Below are 26,788 nucleotides of genomic sequence, written 5' to 3' on the forward strand. Positions count from 1 at the left end.
CACATCTGAAGAAGGGACTTAAAACCCACCTTTTTAGCACAGCTTTTATCTAATTTCTCTGCCTTCTTCTTTTTAAATGCACTGCTTGTCTATCTGTTTTATCCAGTGCTTTCATGTTTTTATTTCTATTTTATCTGTGTTTCTATGCTTTATCTAGTGTTTATCTAGTGTGTTTCATGTTTTTATTTCTATTTTAAAGGGGAACATTATCACAATTTCAGAAGGGTTAAAACCATTAAAAATCAGTTCCCAGTGGCTTATTATATTTTTCGAAGTTTTAAAAAAATTTTTACCCATCACGTAATATCCCTAAAAAAAGCTTCAAAGTGCCTGATTTTAACCATCGTTATAAACACCCGTCCATTTTCCTGTGACGTCACATAGTGAAGCCAACACAAACAAACATGGCGGAAAGAACAGCAAGCTATAGCGATATTACCTCGGATTCAGACTCGGATTTCAGCGGCTTAAGCGATTCAACAGATTACGAATGTATTGAAACGGATGGTTGTAGTGTGGAGGCAGGTAGCGACAACAAAATTGAAGAAGAAACTGAAGCTATTGAGCCATATCGGTTTGAACCGTATGCAAGCGAAACCGACGAAAACGACACGACAGCCAGCGACACGGGAGAAAGCGAGGACGAATTCGGCGATCGCCTTCTAACCAACGATTGGTATGTGTTTGTTTGGCATTAAAGGAAACTAACAACTATGAACTAGGTTTACAGCATATGAAATACATTTGGCAACAACATGCACTTTGAGAGTGCAGACAGCCCAATTTTCATCAATTAATATATTCTGTAGACATACCCTCATCCGCGCTCTTTTCCTGAAAGCTGATCTGTCCAGTTTTGGAGTTGATGTCAGCAGGCCAGGGAAGCTAGGGTCGATATTCTTCTCCTGATCATCTTCGGTGGCATAAGGGACGGTGTGAGCCAAGACATCCAGGGGGTTTAGCTCGCTCGTCTGCGGGAACAAACTGCCGCCATTGCTTGCCGTGCTACCGAGGTCCTTTGTCCCTGAATTGCTCACACACTCCGGCAGATTCAATGGGGGTCTGGCGGCAGATTTCTTTGACTTTATCGTTGGAAATGCATCTGCTTTGAGTGTCGCAGGATATCCACACATTCTTGCCATCTCTGTCGTAGCATAGCTTTCGTCGGTAAAGTGTGCGGAACAAACGTCCAATTTCTTGCCACTTTCGCATCTTTGGGCCACTGGTGCAACTTGAATCCGTCCCTGTTCGTGTTGTTACACCCTCCGACAACACACCGACGAGGCATGATGTCTCCAAGGTACGGAAAACAGTCGAAAAAACGGAAAATAACAGAGCTGATTTGACTCGGTGTTTGTAATGTGTTTGAGAAAATAGCGGATTGCTTCCCGATGTGACGCCACGTTGCGACGTCATCGCTCCGAGAGCGAATATTACAAAGGCGTTTAATTCGCCAAAATTCACCCATTTAGAGTTCGGAAATCGGTTAAAAAAATATATGGTCTTTTTTCTGCAACATCAAGGTATATATTGACGCTTACATAGGTCTGGTGATAATGTTCCCCTTTAATTTTCTATTATGTATTCTAAATTTGAATGTTTATTTTGTACCTTTTTTTTTTTTTTAAATACTTTGTAGCACGTTGAGATTTTAACAAATGTAAAGTGCGTTACAAATGTAATTAATTATTATTTATTATTATTATTATTACATCTATGAAATCCCGCCCAGCGATCTTGATTGGTTCTTTATTTTTTGCTATCTGGAAGGAGTTTGCATTGCCTTTGAGCCCAGATCCTTGTGTGGAGCTCAGCGAACTACAATGATCTGTATGAAGAAATATATTTAAGGTGAACATTTCACACAACTGCACTCAAAAAACTGCTGGGTTTCTTATTTATAACCCAGCAAGATATTTTATGAAGTCAAACCAAATGTTTGGTCACTTTAACTGCAATGCTGCGTTCATTCTACCAACTAAATTGGTTATTTTCATGGTGTTGAAGTTCAAAGCTCATAACGATTCATGACGGCAATAGGAAGAAGTGTAATAAATTCTACTAGTAGCTTTGAAATTGTCCGCCTTCTTTCTTTGGAGGCAAGATTCACGACACAGCATATTATTGGTGTGTGAAGCTTGTTTTTCAGACAATTACAATGTTATAATGATTTTGAAGTGCCTTAACAATGAGCCATTATTTAACGTGAAGTCCCTCCGGCTTGACTTGTAATGCAAATGATGGAGATCTGTTTCTTAGTTTTGTTACTATGGTTACTTGAGAGACTTAGCACTTAGCTATTCCACACACCATCCTCACTCACAGTTGCAACTTTTGGTTCTTCTTAAAGGTGTATTCAACTTTTTTTCTCCCTAAAACTGAGTTTGATTGCAATTAAATGTTTGAAAACAAACAAGTAATATGTAATTTGCAACAAAATAACAATAAATGATTCCATAAATCCATCAAAAACACAAATTGTAGCAGCAGTGCACTCTGGGAAGTCAAGCTCGACTCCCTGCAGGAGGACGTCAGGATTGCCACTTGTTGTTTTTGAAGCTGTCGGACATCTTTCTTGTAGTCGTAATGATTTTGCCACCTCTTAGGCAGAAGTGGGGTGCTTGCAAACTAGTTGCAATACCGACCTCTGCCTGTAGGAGTCATACATCATCATAACATATGGACTACAACTAAAATGGTGGTTGTCTTGAGAGAACTACAAAACAAATGGCGACCAGATAGGATGTACATCGTCTTCCGGTTTAGGCCACCCCCACTTCCTGTGACGTCACCCCGCACTGATCACCGTGAACAAATGGTGCATTGAGACCACGCCCCCCGCTAGCTATAAGGATGAAGCTGGTGTAGGGATAACTAGCATTCAACAGACAGTGATATTTATAAGTTTCTTTATAAGGCAACTTATAAAGTACATACAAACCTTTCCTTTACTCTGCACGAGGGTGACAGCTTGACGCCGTCTCAGGAGGTAAAAAGAAGCCAGGAGAGAACCAACTGCAGGGTAAATTGTACATTGTGTAAATCGTAAATAAAAACCGAATAGAATGATTTGCAAATCCTTTTCAACTTATATTCAATTGAATGGACTGCAAAGACAAGATATTTAATGTTCGAACTGGTAAACTTTGTTATTTTTTGCAAACATTAGCTCATTTGGAATTTGATGCCTGCAACATGTTTCAAAAAAGCTGGCACAAGTGGCAAAAAAGGCTGATAAAGTTGAGAAATGCTCATCAAACACTTATTTGGAACATCCCACAGGTGAACAGGCTAATTGGGAACAGGTGGGTGCCATGATTGGGTATAAAAGCAGCCTCCATGAAATGCTCAGTCATTCACAAACAAGGATGGGGCGAGGGTCACCACTTTGTGAACAAAAGCGTGAGCAAGTTGTTTAAGAACAACATTTCTCAGCCAGCTATTGCAAGAAATTTAGGGATTTCACCGTGTACGGTCCGTAATATCATTAACGGGTTAAGAGAATCTGGAAAAATCGTAAGCGGCAAGGCTGAAAGCCAACATTGAATGCCCGTGACCTTGGATCCCTCAGGAGGTATTGCATCAAAAAGCGACATCAGTGTGTAAAGGATATCAACACATGGGCTCAGGAACACTTCAGAAAAACCACTGTCAGTAACTACAGTTTGTCGCTACATCTTTAAGTGCTAGTTAAAACTCTACTATGCAAAGCCAAAGCCATTTATCAGCAACACCCAGAAACGCTTCGCTGGACCCAAGCTCCTCTAAGATGCACTGATGCAAAGTGGAAAAGTGTTCTGACGAGTCCACATTTGAAATTGTTTTTGGAAACTGTGGGCGTGGTGTCCTTCGGACCAAAGAGGAAAAGAACCACCCGGACTGTTATAGGCGCAAAGTTAAAAAAACAGCATCTGTGATAGTATGGGGGTGTATTAGTGCCCAAAGCATGGGCAACCATTAATGCTGAAAGGTACATACAGGTTTTGGAGCAACATATGTTGCCATTCAAGCAACGTCTTTTTCATGGACGCCCCTGCTTATTTCAGCAATACAATGCCAAGCCACATTCTGCACGTGTTACAACAGCATGGCTTCGTAGTAAAAGAGTGCGGGTACTAGACTGGCCTGCCTGTAGTCCAGACCTGTCTCCCATTGAAAATGTGTGGCACATTATGAAGCCTAAAATACGACAAAGGAGACCTTGGACTGTTGAACAACTTAAGCTGTACATCAAGCAAGAATGGGAAATAATTCCACCTGAAAAGCTTCAAAAATTTGTCTCCTCAGTTCCCAAACGTTTACTGAGTGTTGTTAAAAGGAAAGGCCATGTAACACAGTGGTAAAAATGTCCCTCTGCCAACTTTTTTGCAATGTGTTGCTGCCATTAAATTTTTAATTAATGATTATTTGCAAAAAAAAATTTGGTTTCTCAGTTCAAACATTAAATATCTTGTCTTTGCAGTCTATTCAATTGAATATAAGTTGAAATGGATTTGCATATCATTGTATTCTGTTTTTATTTACCTTTTACACAAAGTGGCAACTTCACTGGTTTTGGGTTTTGCACTTCCTTGCTGGGTTGTCACTTGTTTTTTTGGGATGGGCAACGTCCCAGAGCTGACCCAACCAGTAACCCAACCAGCTGGGTTACTGGTTAGGTCAGGAAAACTACCTAACTCCTTAGAAATAACCCATAAATATGACCCAACAGGCTCAACCCAGCATTTGGGTAGAATAAAACAACCCATAATTTTTTAGTGTGTGACATAGCAAGAAATAAAATAAGTTTGCAAAAACATGCTACCTTTTCACGAACGTCCAAGGACTTTTTAAATATATTTTTCTATATTTATTGTTGAACGTATACAGTATTGTGGCTGCCTATTGAAAGGCATTCATGTTGATTTTTTTTTATCCCAAAACAAAAAAAAAAGTCATATTTGTGACTCTTTTGATACATTTTGTGACTTATTTTCCTCTTTATGCAAGGATTGAAGGAAGTTGTCATAATCTCTCACGACAGTAAATATTATTTTCTGGTGTTTTATTTCCTGTCCAGCGCTAATATTTTTTCTTTCGACTTCCCGTTTGCCTCCACCACCACATCCTCACCTGTCCCCGACTGGTAATCAGGACACACATGTCCCTGATTGGCAATCCGGCAGCCTCTTAAAACAGCCTCGTCAGTAGGATAGGGTGAATCATTGATTTGCTCTTTGTGCACTTCCCTGCTGCACTTCTTTGTTTTTTGTTTACCTGTCATTTACTAATAAAGGCTCTTCTTACCTGCACTTCACCTGCTCTCTCTGCATCCTGAGGTTCCAGACCAACACAGCCGTGACAGACGTTCCTTGAATCCTCGAATAAAGAGAAAATGAAGTCACAAACTTTAGATATACATGTTTGGTTTGTGTTTGGTTGCAGACTTGGCACCGGCTCAAGCACTTGGCGGGAATACAAGTGTATTTGCACTTGTAGCGGACTGTCTCTATAGGTAATGTTGCAATTTTACAAAGTAAGTATGCCTGATAGAAAAGACTCAAAAGCAAGGGATGGTAATTTTTACATGGTATATGTCATATACATGTTACTGATTAGCATTAGCGATTTTATATGGCGATTTTAACACCTTCAAAGTTGGTGATTAGTCAGCACATTCAACTTAATGGCAAACACTACTTCCTGACGGCAACACAAACAAATTGAAGTGAGAGAATACTTGCAAATGAGACTCGGAAGTGTAGGAAAATAATAAAAAACAACTGTACAGCACCGGTATTATTAATTCAGTGATAAATGTTAAATTAAAAACATTTATTTTATTATTAAGCAAATTAATATTTATGAAAACCTCAACACACACAAAATACAAAAGATTGGTATACTACTGTTGAGTACCAATACTGTTTATGGTACTGTACTGGTTCAAATATGAAAGATAGCCATCCCTATATATACACCCATCAATATATTCCCATGGAAATGTTTCTACTAAAAGTCTAAAAAAATAATTTGGTCAACAGTCCTACATGCAAATAACATTTTCGGACACAAGTTCAGAAAAATATGTATAAGTAGTCTATTTGTTTTTAGACATCTAAGAGTTTGCATGTGAACGGGAAGCTTATAGGCATGGAAAAATATGTTTTTATTACCGTGTGGTCATGTGTTCCTCTCTTTCATTTGGAAAAATTCAAAGACGCTGCGAGTCACAAATTCTCAACCAATTTAGTGCTTTTGCTGCCAGGAAGCCAAATAAATCTCAAGGAAGACGCTCAAGGAAAGCTTTCAAATTGTATCATTAAATCGAGGCTGTAATTAGGGTACAATTTCAGCCGCCCGTAGCGAGCGTGGGAGCCTGCAGAGAGAAATTAGCGGGATCATTTAGATCACTTGTGCAGCACGAAGGTGATATTCTTTTCATATTAGATTATCAGGCGGAATTAGTCAGTTGTTGTTCTTCCAGATGAGGCGGATCTCCGCCGTGTTTACAGTATGTGTGCAGTGAAAAAGCTGACGAAATAAAAGCTGCCATGTGTGCCCTGGAAAACTCAACTGAAGGATTGGATAGAAAGATTTCCGACTTAAGAAGAGTCTGTGAAAGCAGCGTTCCACAAACCATCATAGCAGATATCATCATCAGTAGTCTTTGAGTGCTGCACAGCATTCCGTCCACAAATATGCTTTAATTAAAGTGCTGCATGAGATATTTCATGCGTGGGGTTTGTAATGCTGCACATATTTTATAACCGGGATGATTAGCAAGGAAATTCAGCTGTTAGTCATCGGCCTCCAGAACATGGAGGCTACATCAGCCATCATTTGTAACATTGCAACATGGCAGTTCCAGTCCGGAGTAAAGGATCATGCAGCTTCCTTCAATGATCATATTCTATTATTCATTTTCAGCCTGCTGAGCAGCTTTTAAGGCATTCATTCTTTGCACCGCTGCCTCCATATTTTTTTTTTTCCTTCTTCTTTGCCGATTAGCCCATGACGTCCCAGCTGGCCGTCTCAAACTGTGCACTCATTTTTTGGCCAATCTGGATGATGTCACGTCCCTGCCGCCCTATCTGTGGACCGTGCAGAATCCACAAAAGATCAGTTGCTTCACCATCAGATGGACGCATGGCGGGGCGTGATGAGAAGAACCGAGGCCGCTTTTCAAGTTTGCAGAAGAAAAATGCAGATCCCTGCTGCTTGGTGCCACTGTGCTCAGATTAATGGTGAATTCCTTCTTTTTAGCACCACGGGGAGAATGAACAATTGGCATTTTCTTGACAGGCGCAACCCTGAAACAGTGACTATGATTTAGGGCTTGCTGCTTAGGCTGGAAAATTATGACATAGCTTGAAATATATAACTATGGAGACGGCTACCAAATTCGGTATTTTCATAGGAAGTTCGAAGTCCGTCGGTACTGCCAGGTACCGATTAACATAAAGATGATTCAATACCGTCTTCGCACCTGACGTCATGTCTGGCTGCAGGCTCCAGCAACAAAGCAAGAAGAAGGCAGTGAGCACAGTAAGGCTGCACCTTTCAAAATGTCCTACATGCTACTGATTAGTATTAGCGATTTTACGTAGCAATTTCGACCCCGAAAGGGACAAGCGGTAGAAAATGGATGGATGGAGGGATTTCAACACCTCTGCATTTGGGAATAAAATCTACAAATAAGATGCACTGTGACGATCTGTCACTTTATTTCTGTTTGTGCTTCCTTGTTTTGTGGTTACTTCCTGTCAGTGCTCTTATTTTGGTTCTATTTCCTGCTTGTCCCGCTGAGCGCTGTTTTTCCCCTCACCTGCTGTTGTTTGGCAGCCGGTCCACACTTGTTGCCAATCAGCATGTTTCTATTTATGCCTGTCTCGCGCACTCCTGTGCTCGAGGATTGACTTTATGTTTGGACCGTACATGCACGACTGCTTCTTTTTCTGTTTATGATATTAAAGGCCTACTGAAATGCGATTTTCTTATTTAAACAGGGATAGCAGGTCTATTCTATGTGTCATACTTGATCATTTCGCGATATTGCCATATTTTTGCTGAAAGGATTTAGTAGAGAACATTGACGATAAAGTTCGCAACTTTTGGTCGCTGATAAAAAAAAGCCTTGCCTGTACCGGAAGTAGCAGACGATTTGCGCTTGACGTCACAGGTTGTGGAGCTCCTCACATCCGCACGTTGTTTACAATCATGGCCACCAGCAGCGAGAGCGATTCGGACCGAGAAAGCGACGATTTCCCCATTAATTTGAGCGAGGCTGAAAGATTTGTGGATGAGGAAAGTGAGAGTGAAGGACTAGAGGGCAGTGGGAGCGATTCAGATAGGGAAGATGTTGTGAGAGGCAGGTGGGACCTGATATTCAGCTGGGAATGACTAAAACAGTAAATAAACACAAGACATATTTATACTCTATTAGCCACAACACAACCAGGTTTATATTTAATATGCCACAAATGAATCCCGCATAACAAACACCTCCCCCCTCCCGTCCATATAACCCGCCAATACAACTCAAACACCTGCACAACACACTCAATCCCACAGCCCAAAGTACCGTTCACCTCCCCAAAGTTCATACAGCACATATATTTCCCCAAAGTCCCCAAAGTTACGTACGTGACATGCACATAGCGGCACGCATGTACGGGCAAGCGATCAAATGTTTGGAAGCCGCAGCTGCATGCGTACTCACGGTACCGCGTCTGCGTATCCAACTCAAAGTCCTCCTGGTAAGAGTCTCTGTTGTCCCAGTTCTCCACAGGCCAATGGTAAAGCTTGACTGTCATCTTCCGGGAATGTAAACAATGAAACACCGGCTGTGTTATCCGGCACAACAGTCAGGGGGTGCGTTCTACGGCGGGGGTGCGTTATCCAGCACAACACCTGCCGCAATACACCGCTTCCCACCTACAACTTTCTTCTTTGCTGTCTCCATTGTTCATTGAACAAATTGCAAAAGATTCACCAACACAGATGTCCAGAATACTAGGGAATTTTGTGATAAAAATAGATGACTTAATAGCTGGCCACCATGCTGTCCCAAAATGTCCTCTACAATCCGTACGTCACACGCAGGCGTCATCATACCGAGACGTTTTCAGCAGGATATTTCGCGCAAAATTTAAAATTGCACTTTAGTTAGCTAACCCGGCCGTATTGGCATGTGTTGCAATGTTAAGATTTCATCTTTGATATATAAACTATCAGACTGCGTGGTCGGTAGTAGTGGGTTTCGGTAGGACTTTTTTTAAATTTATTTATTTATTTTTTTTTATTTTATTTTTTTTTCTGGTAGGACTTTAAAAGCATCTTACCTGCTCATCGCTCTCCTGGTTCCTGCATCTTGGGGTCAAAAATAACGGAGCCATGCAAGCTCCTGACATGCACGTTACAATCAAACAACTGGTGTGAATAAGTACAATACTTACACTATAAACACTTTGTAGGGTTCAACAAAAAGCAAAATCCGGCACATTCAATTAAATGGCAAAGTCTATTTCCTGGCTAAGGCAACACGCCAGTAGTCCAGAGCATGTATAAAGAGAATGTGGCCAACTCGGTTTCCAAGCCCCTCACGTGACCACAGTGTTTGCTATCAACTTTTTAAACCGAGTTGGCCAAACTGGCTCTGCGCTAGTCTATACACTACTGCCATCTAACCTCTTTGAATTGCAACTGCTTGCAAGCCGACTATTTAATACAGAACAGTACTCGTAAATTAGACAAAATTACAAGTGGACATCACAGCTCGGTGCTAAATGTTTTTTTTTTTAAAAAGACAGATTATTTTTCTTTTAAATTAACATTTATTGACAAATTCAAACATACACAAAAGTACTGAAAACTGGTCCCGGGAATTGCTAATCTATCAAAATCTATCAAAAATACACATTAGCATGGTCTTATAGCAGTGACGTGCAGTGAGGTTGATGGCTGGTGAGACACTGACTTCATCACAGTCAGATTTACAAACATATGAACCCTTAAGAGTATCTTATTCACCATTTGATTGGCAGCAGTTAACGGGTTATGTTTAAAAGCTCATACCAGCATTCTTCCCTGCTTGGCACTCAGCATCAAGGGTTGGAATTGGGGGTTAAATCACCAAAAATTATTCCCGGGCGCGGCGCCGCTGCTGTCCACTGCTCCTCTCACCTCCCAGGGGGTGATCAAGGGGATGGGTCAAATGCAGAGGACAAATTTCACCACACCTAGTGTGTGTGTGACAATCATTGGTACTTTAACTTAACTTTAACTTTACACATACAAACTGTAGCACACAAAAAAGCACATTTAATAAAAAAAAAAAACTTTATTATGGTCTTACCTTTACTTATAAATGAAGTCCATGCGCCGCTCCTTCTGAACTAAAGCATCGATAACTTGTTTATAGAAGTCTTCCTTATCTTTCTTCAGTTTTAAAAATCTCTCTGTCTCGATGGAGATCTTCCTTTGATTATTACATCCTGCTTCGATTGAAAGTCCAGTTTAGAAAACGGTTTTATTTTAGATATGTAATCCTCCATGTTAAAAGTCCAGGCGAGTGGAAAAAATAAACGATCGCTGCTAACCGTTGCTGCTTGTTGTCACTTCTTCTGCAGCCGAGTAGTCGCAAGAATGATCTCTGGGATCACTAGCGCCCTCTACCACCATGAGGCGGGATTACTGCGAGCCTCAGCCAGTGCGTCTTCGCAGCAGTTTTATGATTGCTCAGCACAAGAAATACGTTACACACATACAGTTGTTGACAAAATACACTGTACATTATATACCTCAGCTAACTAAACTATGGAAATGTATAATATAATTCATATAGCAATACGGTCTCACTGCACAGCAGACCAGCAGTTAGCCGAGTCATTGCGCAATCCATGGTGAGGCTCAACTCAGTGACGTGCCTCAACTGGCTGGTGACTCACCGCAAGTCTCTTCTCAGTATTTGAACGGCAAATGTGAAAATTCAGAGATTTTGAATAAAAATACTCTAATACTGGTGTAGTTAAATGGAAAATAACTTTATAGTATAATCACTGGATGAATATAACAATTACATTTTTTTTTCTTTTTACTTTTTTTTTCTTTCCATGATGGCACGTGAGGCCCCGCCTCACCTGCCTCCCCTGACTGCACGTCACTGGCGAATATAGTATCCGTATTGGGCAATACTCAAGACTCCAATATTGGTATTGTGTTGGATGTAAAAATGAGCAAAGAGTATTCTAAAAAATATAAAATAATAAATAAGTATAATTAAAAATAGGATCAGAAAAACATAATAAAATAAAAAATCACACTGGCATGGTTGTATTAAAGGCTTGCAGCAAGTTTTGACTGTATCTCCTCAAAGAACAGAACTCTTATTTGATGTCCTCCTCCTATAATGGGATTTGCCCTGATTAAAAGACATGAATAGTGTTAGGGCTACGGCTCTGAGTGTGGCGTTAGCTGCCCCCTCTGGGCCCGTATTAAAATGGTAGGAATTAGCCAGCCTCCGCCCCCCTAAATACAGCAATCTAATCCTATTCATTTTGGTCTGAGACAAAAGACATCTGTCCAGCAAGCTACCTGTCTTCCCTCCAAAGCAAAGTACCGCTTTCAATGAAGTGGAAACACATTTAAACAGTTTTTTTTATCTGATTTGGCGAGCTAAAAAGAGCATTTTCCTCACGGCCGTCCTGATCTCAAATGTGTTCTTACGAGCGGGGGAAACTTATATTACGTTTTTAAACTCATCCTTGGCAAGGCTTGAAGAGGCATGAAAAAGATTTTAAAGTATGATAAGTTATGGCTGTAAAGTCATGTCAAGGCACAGCGGGGAATTGAGTCAGTGCTCCTCTTCTTGGGTTTGTTGTCTTGACTTATGACATTTGACATTGGTTCATACAGCCTGAGGTGATGTCAATAAGGTACAGCCATTTTAACGTACGGTACAGGCCAAACGTTTGGACACACCTTCTCCTCATTGAATGTGTTTTCTATATTTTCATGACTATTTACATTGTAGATTGTCACTGAAGGCATCAAAACTATGTGGAGTGATGTACTTAACAAAAAATGGTGAAATAACCAAAATAGGTTTTATATCAGGGGTCAGGAACCTTTTTGGCTGAGAGAGCCATGAAAGCCAAATATTTTAAAATGTATTTCCGTGAGAGCCATATCGATAAAATGTATATATCGCCCAGGCGTAGTATCAACACCCATTTCACAATGTTCCCATAACATACATACACATGTCAGTGCAAAACTTGTCAATGGTTTAATCCAGTTCTGATCCAGATTGCTTGTATAGTTGTCTTTCACATTGACTACAAGTGTATTTTGTCCCAGATTTATCCCATTGCCTAGTTATACATGTTTAGAATGTATGTTTTTATAATTATCAAAACATGTCAATTGTTTAATCCAGGACTCATCCAGATTGCTTATATGGCAGCAATACACGTTTTATATAGGCGTCAATGTTCCCATAACATACATACACATGTCTAAAACTTGTAGATGGTTTAATCCCGATCTGATCAGGATTGTAGCAATTTACATTGAATACAAGCTTTTTGTTCCAAGGATAGCTCATTACTTTACGTACACAAACATGTTTAAACATATCTGTTGTTTATATTGAGCAAAACATGTTAATTGTTTAATCCAGACCTGATCTGGTTTCCTTATATGGTAGTAATTCACATTTAACACAAGGGGTTTCTTCCAAGAATGTCCCCATGACATACATAAACATGTTTAAAAATCCCTGCTGTTTATATCGGGCAAACCATGTCATTTGTTTAATGCAGCTCTGCTCCAGATTGTTTATATGGCAGCAATTCACATTGTATACATCCATTTGACAATGTTCCCACATATTCATACACATGTGCAAAACTTGTCAATGGTTTGAGCCATATCATATTTTTGAACACTGAATACAACTAAATGCATGCATTTTTAAGTAAGACCAACATTTTTTGAGTATAATAAGTCTCTTATTCTTTTTAATAACATTGTTATTTTGAAGTTAACCAATAATAAATCAAATACTTCTTACCATTAATGCGACTTCTTGAACAGGTGCGGTAGAAAACCGATGCATGGATTCAAATGCATGATTGATTGATTGATTGAGAAGTTTATTGACATCTTGTAATCCTTGTAATGCAAATGGATGGCACAAAAAGCCAAAAGGCTTGTTTCCATTGTGGTCCATTACATATTCATCACATTTGATACATTCAATAATAAAAGATATATAACATGTAACAAAATTACGTTTAATTTTTTTTTTTAAATGATGTACATATACACAGTATAAATGTCAGGTGATTTGAAATGAGAATGTTTTATATTGTCAACGTTATTTTTAACACTGATTACCAGCAGAATTATTCATTACTTATTGTGTTAAGTAATGTGTTAAGTGTTTCAAGGTCTCCCTTGGAAAAGAGATCTTTGATCTCAATGGGATTTTACCTGGTTAAATAAAGGCTATGAAAAAAAAAAGCAATGTCAGCTAAGATTTATCTGAGAGCCAGATGCAGTCGTCAAAAGAGCCACATCTTGATTGAGAGCCATAGGTTCCCTACCCCTCTTTTATATTCTAGTTTCTTCAAAATAGCCACCCTTTGCTCTGATTACTGCTTTGCACACTCTTGGCATTCCCTCGATGAGCTTCAAGCACATCTGTGAAGTAAAAAACATTTCAGGTGACTATACCTCTTGGAGCTCATCGAGAGAATGCCAAGAGCGTGCAAAAAAGTAATCAGAGCAAAGCATGCTATTTTGAAGAAACTACAATATAAAACATGTTTTCAGTTATCTCACCTTTTTTTGTTAAGTACATAACTCCATGTGTGTTCATTTATAGTTATTATGCCTTCAGTGACACTCTACAATGCAAATAGTCAAGAAAATAAGGAAAACCCATTGAATGAGAAGGTGTGTCTGCTCTTATTCAACTTCAGCCCCCAAAACACACACTTTGAATTTACTCTTGTCAAGATGAATCGCAAGTCTGGCCTTGTTAGTCAGCCGAATTGCAAATGTCTTATTTATATTTTGTCATTTAGACCTCAAATTTGCATTTCCGCTTATTAACGGGGCCTTCACTTCCAGATCTTCTAAAAGAACTGATTCAATTCGGTCTCCCCCGGGAAAAAACGGCAGTTAATTAGATAAGAAAACAGCCTATGCCGCATCACTGATGTAATGAATCTGTAATGTTATGGCTCTCATTAAAAAAATGTTGTGTTCACATCGCACATTCCGGAGAGATGTCATTAACTGTGCGCGTATCAAAGCGGCCAGCGAGCTCGTGCCAATGCACGCGAGCTCATTTCTAAAGCTGGCTTGGTTTAATTATGCAACTTCAATATTATCTCAGCAGACTCAAGCTTTTGAATTTTGCAGTATCTGCCATGCTTACATTTGGCGGGAATGAAAATACACTAAGTCCAGTATCTGCATTTCACACACCCCGGCCATTTTAAATCCCAGGTCAAAGGTTATCTGGCCTGAGGGATTGTCCTTGAAAGCTGGTATTCTTCAGGTTGGAGCATTTGAGCATGTATTATTATACGGGCGAGAAAAAATCAGACCCTGCCCCCCAGCCCCCAAACACACACCAGCAGAGTGGAGTTTGGGGCCAAATCCAGGACAGAATCGGGTCAGCTAAATGGGGATAGAGTGATAGTACCTACCTCTACCACCAGGTTTCATCTAGCATCGTTTAGCAACGTGCTCTTTTCAAAGAGACGTATTGTTGCCTTGGGTTCGTCAAGAGCAACAGGGACCAACCAGAACAAACGGAAACGCTTCAAAATAAAACAAAAAGAGTTTAACGTTTTGCCAGATGTGCTTTCTGTTTTGGGGATAAACAAAAGATTAGGCAGTAGGCACGCCTTACATTGAGAAAAAGATGCAAAAGGGGCAATTAGGACGTTTTTCTAAAGAACAATAGGTCTTGGAACAGATTGTCAGTGGATGACCTCATCCAGAGGAGCATGTGTGAAGAGTGAGTTTCAGGTTTCAAGCTGTCTCATGTGACTGATGAACATTTTTGTCATGAGGTGTGTTGAGTTAATGTTTAATTCATTATGCATATACACATTAGACTTAGACTTAGACTTCCTTTTATTGTCATTCAAAATTGAACTTTACAGTACAGATAAGAACGGAATTTTGTTGCATTAGCTCGTTGTAGTGCAGGATAAAAGAGCAATAATGTGCAGATATAAATAAATGGATTACTGTACAGATAAATACATTTCACTTTTTCATATGCATCCACGTTTATGGATGCATGTTATATTGTTTTTATATTCCAGCAAGTTAATCCATTTTTTGGGGGTAATTATAGTTCTTACTGAAAGATGGATGTTCATAATCATGTGGATTTGGCTACTGCAACTGCGATGAATCATTTATTAATCGTTGCCATGCTTGCTATCAACTTTCTGTGTGATGTGTTGCTTTAGAGCAGTGGTTCTCAAATGGGGGTACGCGTACCCCTGGGGGTACTTGAAGGTATGCCAAGGGGTGGGTGAGATTTTTTTTAATATTCAAAAAATAGCAACAATTCAAAAATCCTTTATAAATATGAATACAAACCTATCTTTTCTTTCCAAATAGTTCAAGAAAGACCACTACAAATGAGCAATATTTTGCACTGTTATACAATTTAATAAATCAGATACTGATGACATAGTGCTGTATTTTACTTCTTTATCTCTTTTTTTTCAACCAAAAATGCTTTGCTCTGATTAGGGGGTACTTGAATTTAAAAAAAATCACAGGGGTACACCACTGAAAAAAGGTTGAGAACCACTGCTTTAGAGAATTCATTTATTCATTTTAATATTACTAGGGCAGTGCATATTAATTGACATTTATTTTCAGTTTCAGTTTATCTTCGTATGAAACAAAGTAAAATAAAAATGAAATGCCCCTCAATTGTTTCGTGTGAAGTATAGTACAATGTAAATAAAATACTTTATGGGTGCGCTTTTATTTTGAAGGGACATTTCTGAAGCCTTGTCTGTTATCGCGAGTTTTCCCGGCGCCGCTGCTATGGAAACGGCAGAGTGGGCGGAGCTGTGTGTGTCGCCACTGGCGGCGAGGATGAAGTTGCAGTCATCTTTTCGACAGCAGCTCGGAGCGCGGACGTCTACCGCCAGGACAACTTTTACCAATTACGTTATTCTTTTTTTTTACCTTCTTTAGAGAACGAACCCGTTTTTTAAAAGGCCGTTTTTATTATTAAACACCTGTCATTACCTCGGTTTGGTGGGTTTTTTTCTCCCGAAAGCCAACTCGTGCGGTGCTTTTGAGGGAGTACGGAAATCGCATTGCTCAATTTTTTTGTTTTTGTTTTGTCTATCATTAAACGGAGTGGAGGACTCATTATGAGGACGCGAGGAGCGCTTTTGGACTTTTAGTTAAGTTGTCACCATGACAGACGACTGATGACTTCTTCTTCCAATCAGGACTTTTTCCAAACTTGGACTCCTGCTATTTGTCACCACCTTTAATATTGAACCCGCCCTCAGTCCCTCTGTTTTGGCTCTCTGCAGTCCACTTTAAATGCAGACTGGTCTGCAGTCGGTGAGAACACAGCCGAGACGCCGGTACCATCCGATTGTTCCTCCGAGGCACCCAAACAGAGGACACAAGTGCATTGTGCAGCCATCACCATCACTATGGAGCTGACATACAGGATCATTGGCCTGCTGGGATGCATCTTCCTGGACTGGGCTCCTCCTCAGGCTTCTGCAGAGGAAGGTGAGTCTCATTGCCTAACTCTTTACTACTGTTATTTGTTTTAGGGGGTGGGGGGGAGTGCATGGTTACCAAAGCACATGGCATTCTAAAAAAAAAAAAGGCTTTTGCAAACACATTTCCAAGAAGTAACCATAGAGACCTTGTTTGAACCATGTGATGAAATGTTCCTATAATGTGTGCGCTTAGTGTTTTAAAGGGTCGGTTTGTTTGTTTTCACTGCAACTTCCTGTCTGTCTACAGCAGGGGTGTCCAACTCATTTTAGATCAGGGGCCACATGAAGAAAAATCTACTCCCAAGTGGGCTAGACTGGTAAAATCACGGCACGATAACTTAAAAATAAAGACAACTTCAGATTGTTTTCTTTGTTTAAAAATAGAACTAGCACATTCTGAAAATGTACAAATCAGGGTTTTTTTTTTACACTCACATGTTGCGGTTAATAGTATTCTATCTTTATTTGTCGTTATTTATACTTTCTAAATAAATCATGTGATAATGTTCATCAGTCAACTCATTGGTGTTAATTTTCAATCTATCAAGATAAAAAAAATAATATCAAAATCAAATTACAGGATGTTTTTTATATAGTTTGCTCATTTTCCTCGACTGGTGCACTAACATCATGTGGTTTATTTTTTGTTTACATATGTAGCATAATCTACAAAGATATAAAGAATTGCTATTGCTAAATCTAGTGGACACATTTAGAACAGCAGTTTCTTTCCTTCAAAAAAATTTCGGCTCATTTTTATACTTAGCAAAGTCATCCCGCGGGCCGGATAGAACCTGTTAGCGGACCTGATCCGGCCCACGGGCCGTAAGTTTGACACCACTGGTCTACAGTTTTTGCTAAATCTCTTATGATGGGTTGTTTTCCCTACAAGGATTTCCCCATTTCATGCACGTACATGTTTAACAATCGCCACTGTTTAAAATATGCAAAAAAATGTATTGTTTAATCCAGATCCAGATTGCTTGTATGGTAGTAATTCACAATTAACACAGGTGTTTTCTTCAAAGAGTATCCACATTTTACAATGTATGCCGTTTATATTGTGCAAACCATTGTTTAATCCAGATCTGATCCATATTTCTTACATAGCAGCAATACATGTTTTATATAGGTGTCAATTAGGCCTGGGCGATATGACCTAAAAATAAAATCTCCTATTTTTTCACAAAAAACTCGATATCCGATTTTTTTCCCCCTACTTTAATATCATCCATCCATCCATTTTCTACCGCTTGTCCCTTTCGGGGTCGCGGGGGGTGCTAGATATTTCAAAACAAGTTGTTCTTTTATTTGATCACAAGCTAGCAGTTTGAAATTACACTGCATGCACTGCATCTTACTTTTAGCAAAATTCTAATTTGAATAATGTTGTTCTTTTTAGAGCAGATATAAACTGTACTCTTAACTAAATTAAAAGCATCCTCTGGGAGGCAATACTTCTGTCTTGAATAAAATAATTTTGTTAACAAAAATTTACTATTGCACATTGCATGCAAATAAATAATAATCTCCAACATTGAGATGAATAAAGTGCAAACTTAATTGAAATACTTATGTAAATGAAAATGTAGCATTAAATGCAAATTAATAATCAAGTAAAAAATTGAGAAAACTATAATTTCAATAAGTGGATAAACGCAGGCGTTTTCATTCACACATCTTGGCGGTGTGCATCATCATCATTGTGCTCCACTGTGCTTCTTTCTCGTCATGATGTAAGCAGTAAGCTGCTTTTTAACCTACAATCATGTTTGCCTCGTAAAAAGTTGCAATTTCCGCACTCGACTGGAGGCCTCAGTTTCAGTTGCTGGAATAGGTTTGTTGTGCTGCTGCCTTTAAAAAATATTGCCGCAAAACCAAGCTACTGACAGTATTAGCCTTGTTGTGCTATATGTGTATGAATCTCCACTAAGGAAATAAGGGGCAGGGCGGACGCTACAGAAGTTTCTGGGGGCAAAAAGTATGCCGTAGCAAGAGGAGAAAAAACATTGATTTTTATCCATCCATCCATTTTCTACCGCTTATTTCCTTCGGGGTGGCGGGGGGGCGCTGGAGCCTATCTCAGCTACAATCGGGCGGAAGGCGGGGTACGCTCTGGACAAGTCGCCACCTTATTGCAGGGCCAACACAGATTGACAGACAGCATTCACACACTAGGGCCAATTTAGTGTTGCCAATCAACCTAAAAATAAAAAAACATTGATTTTTTTATTTTTGGAACTTGTCTCCAACAAAATACTCTTATCTATAAAATGTATATATCGCCCAGGCGTAGTATCAACACCCATTTCACAATGTTCCCATAACATACGTACACATGTCAGTGCAAAACTTGTTAATGGTTTAATCCAGTTCTGATCCATACATGTTTAGAATGTATGTTTTTATAATTATCAAAACATGTCAATTGTTTAATCCAGGACTCATCCAGATTGCTTATATGGCAGCAATACACGTTTTATATAGGCGTCAATGTTCCCATAACATACATACACATGTCTAAAACTTGTAGATGGTTTAATCCCGATCTGATCAGGATTGTAGCAATATACATTGAATACAAGCTTTTTGTTCCAAAGATAGCTCATTACTTTGCGTACACAAACATGTTTAAACATATCTGTTGTTTATATTGAGCAAAACATGTTAATTGTTTAATCCAGACCTGATCTGGTTTCCTTATATGGTAGTAATTCACATTTTAACACAAGGGGTTTCTTCCAAGAATGTCCTCATTACATACATAAACATGGTTAAAAATCCCTGCTGTTTATATCGGGCAAACCATGTAATTTGTTTAATGCAGCTCTGCTCCAGATTGCTTATATGGCAGCAATTCACATTTTATACACCCATTTGACAATGTTCCCACATATTCATACACATGTGCAAAACTTGTCAATGGTTTATTCCAGATATGATGCAGATTGGTATATGGTATATATGATAGCAATGTACATTTAATACAGCCATTGTCTTCCAAAGATGCTCCCATTACATACATGTTTTTGAATGGGGAAAAAATGATCAATTTGCTCAATCCGGATCTCATCCAGATTGCTTGCATCACAGCAATTTACATTTAATAAAGGCAAGGTCAACATGTTGAAACAATTGTACTTATTTTGGATCCGTATACTGGATGTAGATGAAACTAGAGATTCCAGTTGAAGTGACAAACTTTAATGCCTTGGCAGATGTGTGAGTGCATTGGTTTCATCAAGTCTCTGTCCTCCTCCAACGCAAATGTTTATTTCTTCCTCATGAATGGCCAAGAAATTAGTACAAAGTCAATACATAGAAGCACTGTCCTGGCTTGCCATGCAAAGTGCTGGCTTTAATTATATGTTAAAATATGGATAAGCTGTTTAACCGCAGAGTTTATGCTATTAACAATACGTCAGTATTGTTCGGTACTGCTGCCAGGGGTTGATTCCTAATTTCCCCGTCAGGTTTTTCAGGTTAATGATATTTACATACACACAGCTGCTGTCATCTAGTGTTTCTTCTTTAATCATGTGGGTTTGTCCTGATATGTCCTGACGCCATTAAGTTGCTTTGACCAAAGCATTGATGATCACATTGTGTCCCAGCTGTCAGTGTTAATGTGGCTAATTTCCCAAATAATTCCAGCAAAAAAATAATTAACTTATCCCAGACATGTGGATTTCAGTCCAGGCTTGGTTGTCAACAGGAACATGCTGACCATGCATGGCTTCACTTATTCTGTGGCAGGAACTTCAATCTGTCAGCTGCTCCTGGTTGGCCCTTTCTTAGAAACTGGGGAGGTCTGCAGAAGCACAATGCTATAGCTTGGAGGAGGTCAGCCATGCTTTTATTGTGTGCATTCAAACATTAATTAGTTGGAATCTATGTGATAAAAGTCTCAGGGAAGTCTTGTTGTTATTAAAGCAGAGGAACTACTTGTATTCAGCCTCCTATAGAAATTAATTGTTCAGTTTGCTGAGGATGCCATCACGTGACCGTCTTTGTTGGCCAAGTCTGAACAAGAAGTGTTTTTCCTGTGTTGTGGATAAAGATCTCCTCTGTCGGCACACTTTAGAGTACAGTACAACCTGAAAGGTCGAACACAATCTGTTCAGCTGCTCCACCTCTGACTTAAAAAACAATATTAAAAGGATCGATTTCAGTGTCAAACTATCTTACAACCTTTCTTAACTATCCAAGAAATGATAATTAATAAATAACTTATTTAAGTGTTACATAGAGTAGGGATGTGGCAATATGAAAATGTTAGATCATGTTTATTGTGACCAAAATTATCACGGTATTGTTGAATGTGCTCACACTGAGTTATTTTTATTATTTTTTTAATAAAAAGGAACATACACAATATACCTTCCTTGGTAGAAGAAACATTAGATATTGTTCGGTTATTGAGTTTTTAAATATGTTCATCTTTTTCTGTTTTAATTTGTAAAGGCTTTGGAGTGTTTAATATCAAAAGCAAAACAGATGTTGTTTGTAATGAGGAAAGACGATAATGTGCCAGCGATTAGCGTGCTAGCTGCTTCTCCGGGAAATGAGCAATATCAATAGTTTTTCAAAGTGAGGTAATCAATCACTGTTTTACGATAATTAAAATTTTATTTGGTAATACTGACCGTCGAACATTTTTTTTCTGTTTATCATTATAATCCCTACACTTAGTCTACAACTGTAAAATTGAACGACCATGACTCGGATATAAGGCCCTGAAATATAACCTTCTTTTTCAGTACACCATTTTTTGGAAATATATTTTTAGAACAAAATTAATGTTTTTCAAAACCAATGAAATGACAACTGGTAGGCCTAAGCCGATATTGGATAAGTCTGAAGTCTAAATAATATAAACACAACCACTCCACAGCCCACACTCACTTCGCATTTACTTCGCGTTTGGTGAACAAGCCAGGTCAGTGTAAACTAAACAGTGCAAAATGGTGTGCGCTCACAGAAAACTTTTGTTTAAGAAAGTCCTAACTTGATTGTCAGTTAAGTAATGTACAACTCGACCTCTGCCTACATGCTCAATATTGAAGTGTAACCTTGTTTGTCAATACTTTATTTAGCTATTTTATTTATTGTCATGGTTGTGTATAATTGAGGCCCCCCCAGTCCCCTCATTAACACATTTTATTGCTTTTGGTTGTAATTTTTGTTCAACTGCAACATTTTGCTAACAGACAAATTATATTTTGTTGTTATTATTTTTTTATTTTCCTTGGAGATTTAAAAGTTTGCATTTAAATTACAAAGTTAAAATACACGAGAAATAAAAGTTTATTGCATTTGAAAGGATATACATGCATATTCTTATTTATTGTCGATGTGGCGGGGGACGACTGTATATGTCTCTAGGCCCCAAATGTAAGACGACTTGTGTTTTTCAGACTTTTTACAGGGTAACGTAACATCTCATATCCACTTGATGGTAGGCCTAAGCCGATATTGGATAAGTCTGAAGTGTAAATAATATAAACACAACCACTCCACAGCCCACACTCACTTCGCATTTACTTCGCGTTTGGTGAACAAGCCAGGTCAGTGTAAACTAAACAGTGCAAAATGGTGTGCGCTCACAGAAAACTTTTGTTTAAGAAAGTCCTAACTTGATTGTCAGTTAAGTAATGTACAACTCGACCTCTGCCTACATGCTCAATATTGAAGTGTAACCTTGTTTGTCAATACTTTATTTAGCTGTTTTATTTATTGTCATGGTTGTGTATAATTGAGGCCCCCCCAGTCCCCTCATTAACACATTTTATTGCTTTTGGTTGTAATTTTTGTTCAACTGCAACATTTTGCTAACAGACAAATTATATTTTGTTGTTATTATTTTTTTATTTTCCTTGGAGATTTAAAGGTTTGCATTTAAATTACAAAGTTAAAATACACGAGAAATAAAAGTTTATTGCATTTGAAAGGATATACATGCATATTCTTATTTATTGTCGATGTGGCGGGGGACGACTGTATATGTCTCTAGGCCCCAAATGTAAGACGACTTGTGTTTTTCAGACTTTTTACAGGGTAACGTAACATCTCATATCCACTTGATGGTAGGCCTAAGCCGATATTGGATAAGTCTGAAGTCTAAATAATATAAACACAACCACTCCACAGCCCACACTCACTTCGCATTTACTTCGCGTTTGGTGAACAAGCCAGGTCAGTGTAAACTAAACAGTGCAAAATGGTGTGCGCTCACAGAAAACTTTTGTTTAAGAAAGTCCTAACTTGATTGTCAGTTAAGTAATGTACAACTCGACCTCTGCCTACATGCTCAATATTGAAGTGTAACCTTGTTTGTCAATACTTTATTTAGCTATTTTATTTATTGTCATGGTTGTGTATAATTGAGGCCCCCCCAGTCCCCTCATTAACACATTTTATTGCTTTTGGTTGTAATTTTTGTTCAACTGCAACATTTTGCTAACAGACAAATTATATTTTGTTGTTATTATTTTTTTATTTTCCTTGGAGATTTAAAGGTTTGCATTTAAATTACAAAGTTAAAATACACGAGAAATAAAAGTTTATTGCATTTGAAAGGATATACATGCATATTCTTATTTATTGTCGATGTGGCGGGGGACGACTGTATATGTCTCTAGGCCCCAAATGTAAGACGACTTGTGTTTTTCAGACTTTTTACAGGGTAACGTAACATCTCATATCCACTTGATGTTTAAAAGCAAACATGCAGGGTCGATCTCTTCAAACCAACAGCTGCCATTACAATTTATATCACTTCATTCTTTTTATTATTGATGTCGAATTTAGCTAATCTGTACGAAGCAACCAGGACGCAGGTGTTAGTGACACTTCCTACGAAATTCTATTTGTGCTTCTTCAGCTACCATCATAATCTTTCTAATTGTACGACCTCTGAGGCGTTTAAATTTGGAGGTTCTGCGCTGAGGGCATATGATGCTCACGGCTGCCAAGACTCTTCTTTTTCTTTAGCGAGACTGAAAATGACTCATTTGATCGGGAGCCGGCCGGATCTCTCGTCCTTCTGTCCCTGTGAAGATTAAAACCCGGACCTCTTGATCGGATAATTACTTGGGCTGGAAATGTATAACACGCTTTGAGGGTTGGGATTCAAGTAAGCAAGTGGTTACACAAAAGCTATTTGGCCCCCTCAAATGGAGAAAAATGACTTTTTGTATATACAAGCAGAAACCAACGCTTTGAATCCATATAATGCGACATGCTATGCCAGCAGATTAAATTAGAGTGTAAGCTTTATGTTACAGAGCTGCTGTGGTGGCGTTAAAAACCAACAAAGAAGAAGGCAGCTTCTGCTCATTGCCACATTTTGTAAAAAAACAAAAGACAAAAACGCCACAAAGATGTAAACAGACCTAATAGGCCCTTTGAGAAGCATCTCTCTTCACAAACACTGTGATGTGGCAGTGTGCACATTAGTAAATGCCCTCGCTTCCTTCTCCTCTGTCATTTCAACAGATGTCTTCATTAGGCCCAGTACTCTATTTTGTTGCATTATGATAAATAAAGAATCTTGGCAAGCTTCAAGGACTGAATCATCTACCTGATGACTGTGGTTGTCATGGTAAACGGATGCCAGGTCCATTCAGCCTGAGTATACTGTGTAGAATATATTAATGGTAGCACTAGGAATGTTTTTAAGCAATGTTGAGACATTTTTTTACTCTTATCCGTTGCTCTTCTTCTTACGTTCCTGGTGAACTAACCTTGAAGTTGCTTTATAGTTTGCTGCTGCAAGAGGAGAAAGGAGCTGCCGGTCTAGTTTGTTTAGTGGGGGCCAGCCTCATTGTGCTGGACTAAAAACGTTGACAGCACTCTTTTAACTGGTAGCTAATAGACAAAAAAAATGAGGCACCGGCCCGCCTGTTGCAAACTGTATAACGCTGGCATTGGCAGTGCATAGCTGCTATTTCAGAATTGTGGATTTGATCAGCTAAATTGTTCGCACTGAATCTTACAAAAGTCTTAAGGCAGTTGATTTACCGTACTTAACTGCAAAGAGTACCGGGTATCTTTTAGAGCTAGAGCAGTACTTCTCAAAAAATAGGGGCAAGGGATGGGTACCTTTCACATTTAAATCTATACAGTACCAATTCCCAGTACCTGGTAATTGATACCCATTACCCGTACTCAAAGATACAAATTTTCAGTAACTTTGTGTGTGTTAATGAATTAATAATTAGTAATTGATTGATAATTAAAATATTTTTCAATGCAACATTTAAACATGAGCTGATTATGATAATTGTGCTGTCCAGTTTTTCTTATTACATTTATGAATAAATGAATTAATGTGGATATTTTTATTATCATTGTACATGCACAACGAAATTGAAATACAAGACCCTAATGTAGGTGCTAAATGTAATACAATGCTAAAATAATGTGAAAACAATAAGGATTTATAAATATACATAAATAGGAATACACAGAGTTGGTGTGGAATTTAAAAATATCTGTATATATCTGTATATACGCACATGGATGTAATCATATAAACATATTGCACGGTAGTGAACATGGAAGTAAACATTGCACTCTCCTCTGTTATTGTTCAGTAGTAGTAGTAGTGGTGGTATTTATTTATATTTATAACTTTTGAGTCTCATTTGCAATTCAAAGATCTTGGATGTCAGTGGTGTATAGCAGTGTTTTTCAACCACTGTGCCGCGGCACAGTCTGGTGTGCCGTGGGAGATTATCTAATTTCACCTATTTGGGGTAAAAAATATTTTTTGCAAACCATTAATTATAGTCTGCAAATGATGTGTTGTTGTTGAATGTCGGTGCTCGGTAGAGTAACTGTGTAATACTCTTCCGTATCAGAAGGTGGCAGCAGGTAGCTAACTGCTTTGTCGTGATCACAATATGCAGGCGACAGCAGGAGGCAGCATGCAGGTAAAAAGGTATGTAATGCTTAAACTGAAAAATGCACAAAAGGTGAGTGCCCCTAAAAAAAGGCATTGAAGCTTAGGGAAGGCTATGCAGAACTAAACTACAACTGAACTGGCGACAAAGTGAAGAAAAACAGAATGCTGGACGACAGCAAAGAATTACAGCGTGTGGAGCAGACGGCGTCCACAAAGTACAGCCGTACATGAATTGACGATCAACAATGTCCCCACAAAGAAGGATAAAAACAACTGAAATATTGTTGTTTACTAAAACAAAGCAGTTGCGGGGAATAGCGCTTAAAGGAAGACATGAAACTGCTACAGGAAAATACCAACAAAACAGGAAAAGCCACCAAAATAGGAGCGCAAGACAAGAACTAAAACACGACACACAGGAAAACAGTGAAAAACTCCAAATAAGTCAGGGCGTGATGTAACAGGTGGTGACAGTACACCTACTTTGAGACAAGAGCTATAGTATTGCATGCTTAGTTATGGTTTAAAGTCGTATCCGACGACTCTTTATTGTCAATATCGAGTTTCATATTTTAATGATTTCTGCTGGTGGTGTGCCTTTGGATGGTGTATAGACTATGCCATTAAGCTGAATGTGCCAGTCTAGTCATATGTTGCGCCCTGCAAGGAATGTAATGATTACCGTTATAGTGATCAACCACAATCAAATGTCCGACGGTTACTCTTACCGTTTCAAATTGTAATTACCGTACAACCGTCATTAATAACCTTAATTTGAAAAACTCATGGCAATACTGCTCATTTCCTGGAGAACAAGTTTGCCGCTAATCGTCATCTTAAATGCTAATATGAGTTCAAGATTCATTAACGTCTCTTCCCCATTACAAACACCCATTTTGCCTTTAATATTAAACAGTCTAAAACGTTTACAAATTAAAAGAGAAGATAAAAATATTTAACAACTAAAATAAGACAAAAATAAGACAAAGGTTAGTGTTTTTATGCCAAGTACTTTGTGTGTTTTGTAGCCTATTTATTTATTTATTTATTTATGTGTTTATATATTTTAAATAAAACTTGGTTGAAAAATTTAAGCGTGTGTGTG

General features: G+C 38.6%; 1 protein-coding gene across 3 annotated transcripts in view; it reads left to right on the forward strand.

The window, feature by feature from the left end:
* Positions 1 to 16,167: 16,167 nt before the first annotated feature.
* Positions 16,168 to 26,788, forward strand: part of ephb4a (eph receptor B4a) — a 93,250-nt gene continuing 82,629 nt past the window's right edge. For all 3 annotated transcript variants that reach the window (XM_061962368.1, XM_061962370.1, XM_061962369.1), the window contains exon 1: positions 16,168 to 16,782. In XM_061962368.1, coding sequence (XP_061818352.1) covers positions 16,701 to 16,782 — 82 coding nt within the window. In that variant the 5' untranslated portion in view covers positions 16,168 to 16,700. The remainder of the gene's footprint in view (positions 16,783 to 26,788) is intronic.

Source organism: Nerophis lumbriciformis, linkage group LG09, assembly GCF_033978685.3.
Source record: "Nerophis lumbriciformis linkage group LG09, RoL_Nlum_v2.1, whole genome shotgun sequence".
NCBI classification, from domain to species: domain Eukaryota; kingdom Metazoa; phylum Chordata; class Actinopteri; order Syngnathiformes; family Syngnathidae; genus Nerophis; species Nerophis lumbriciformis.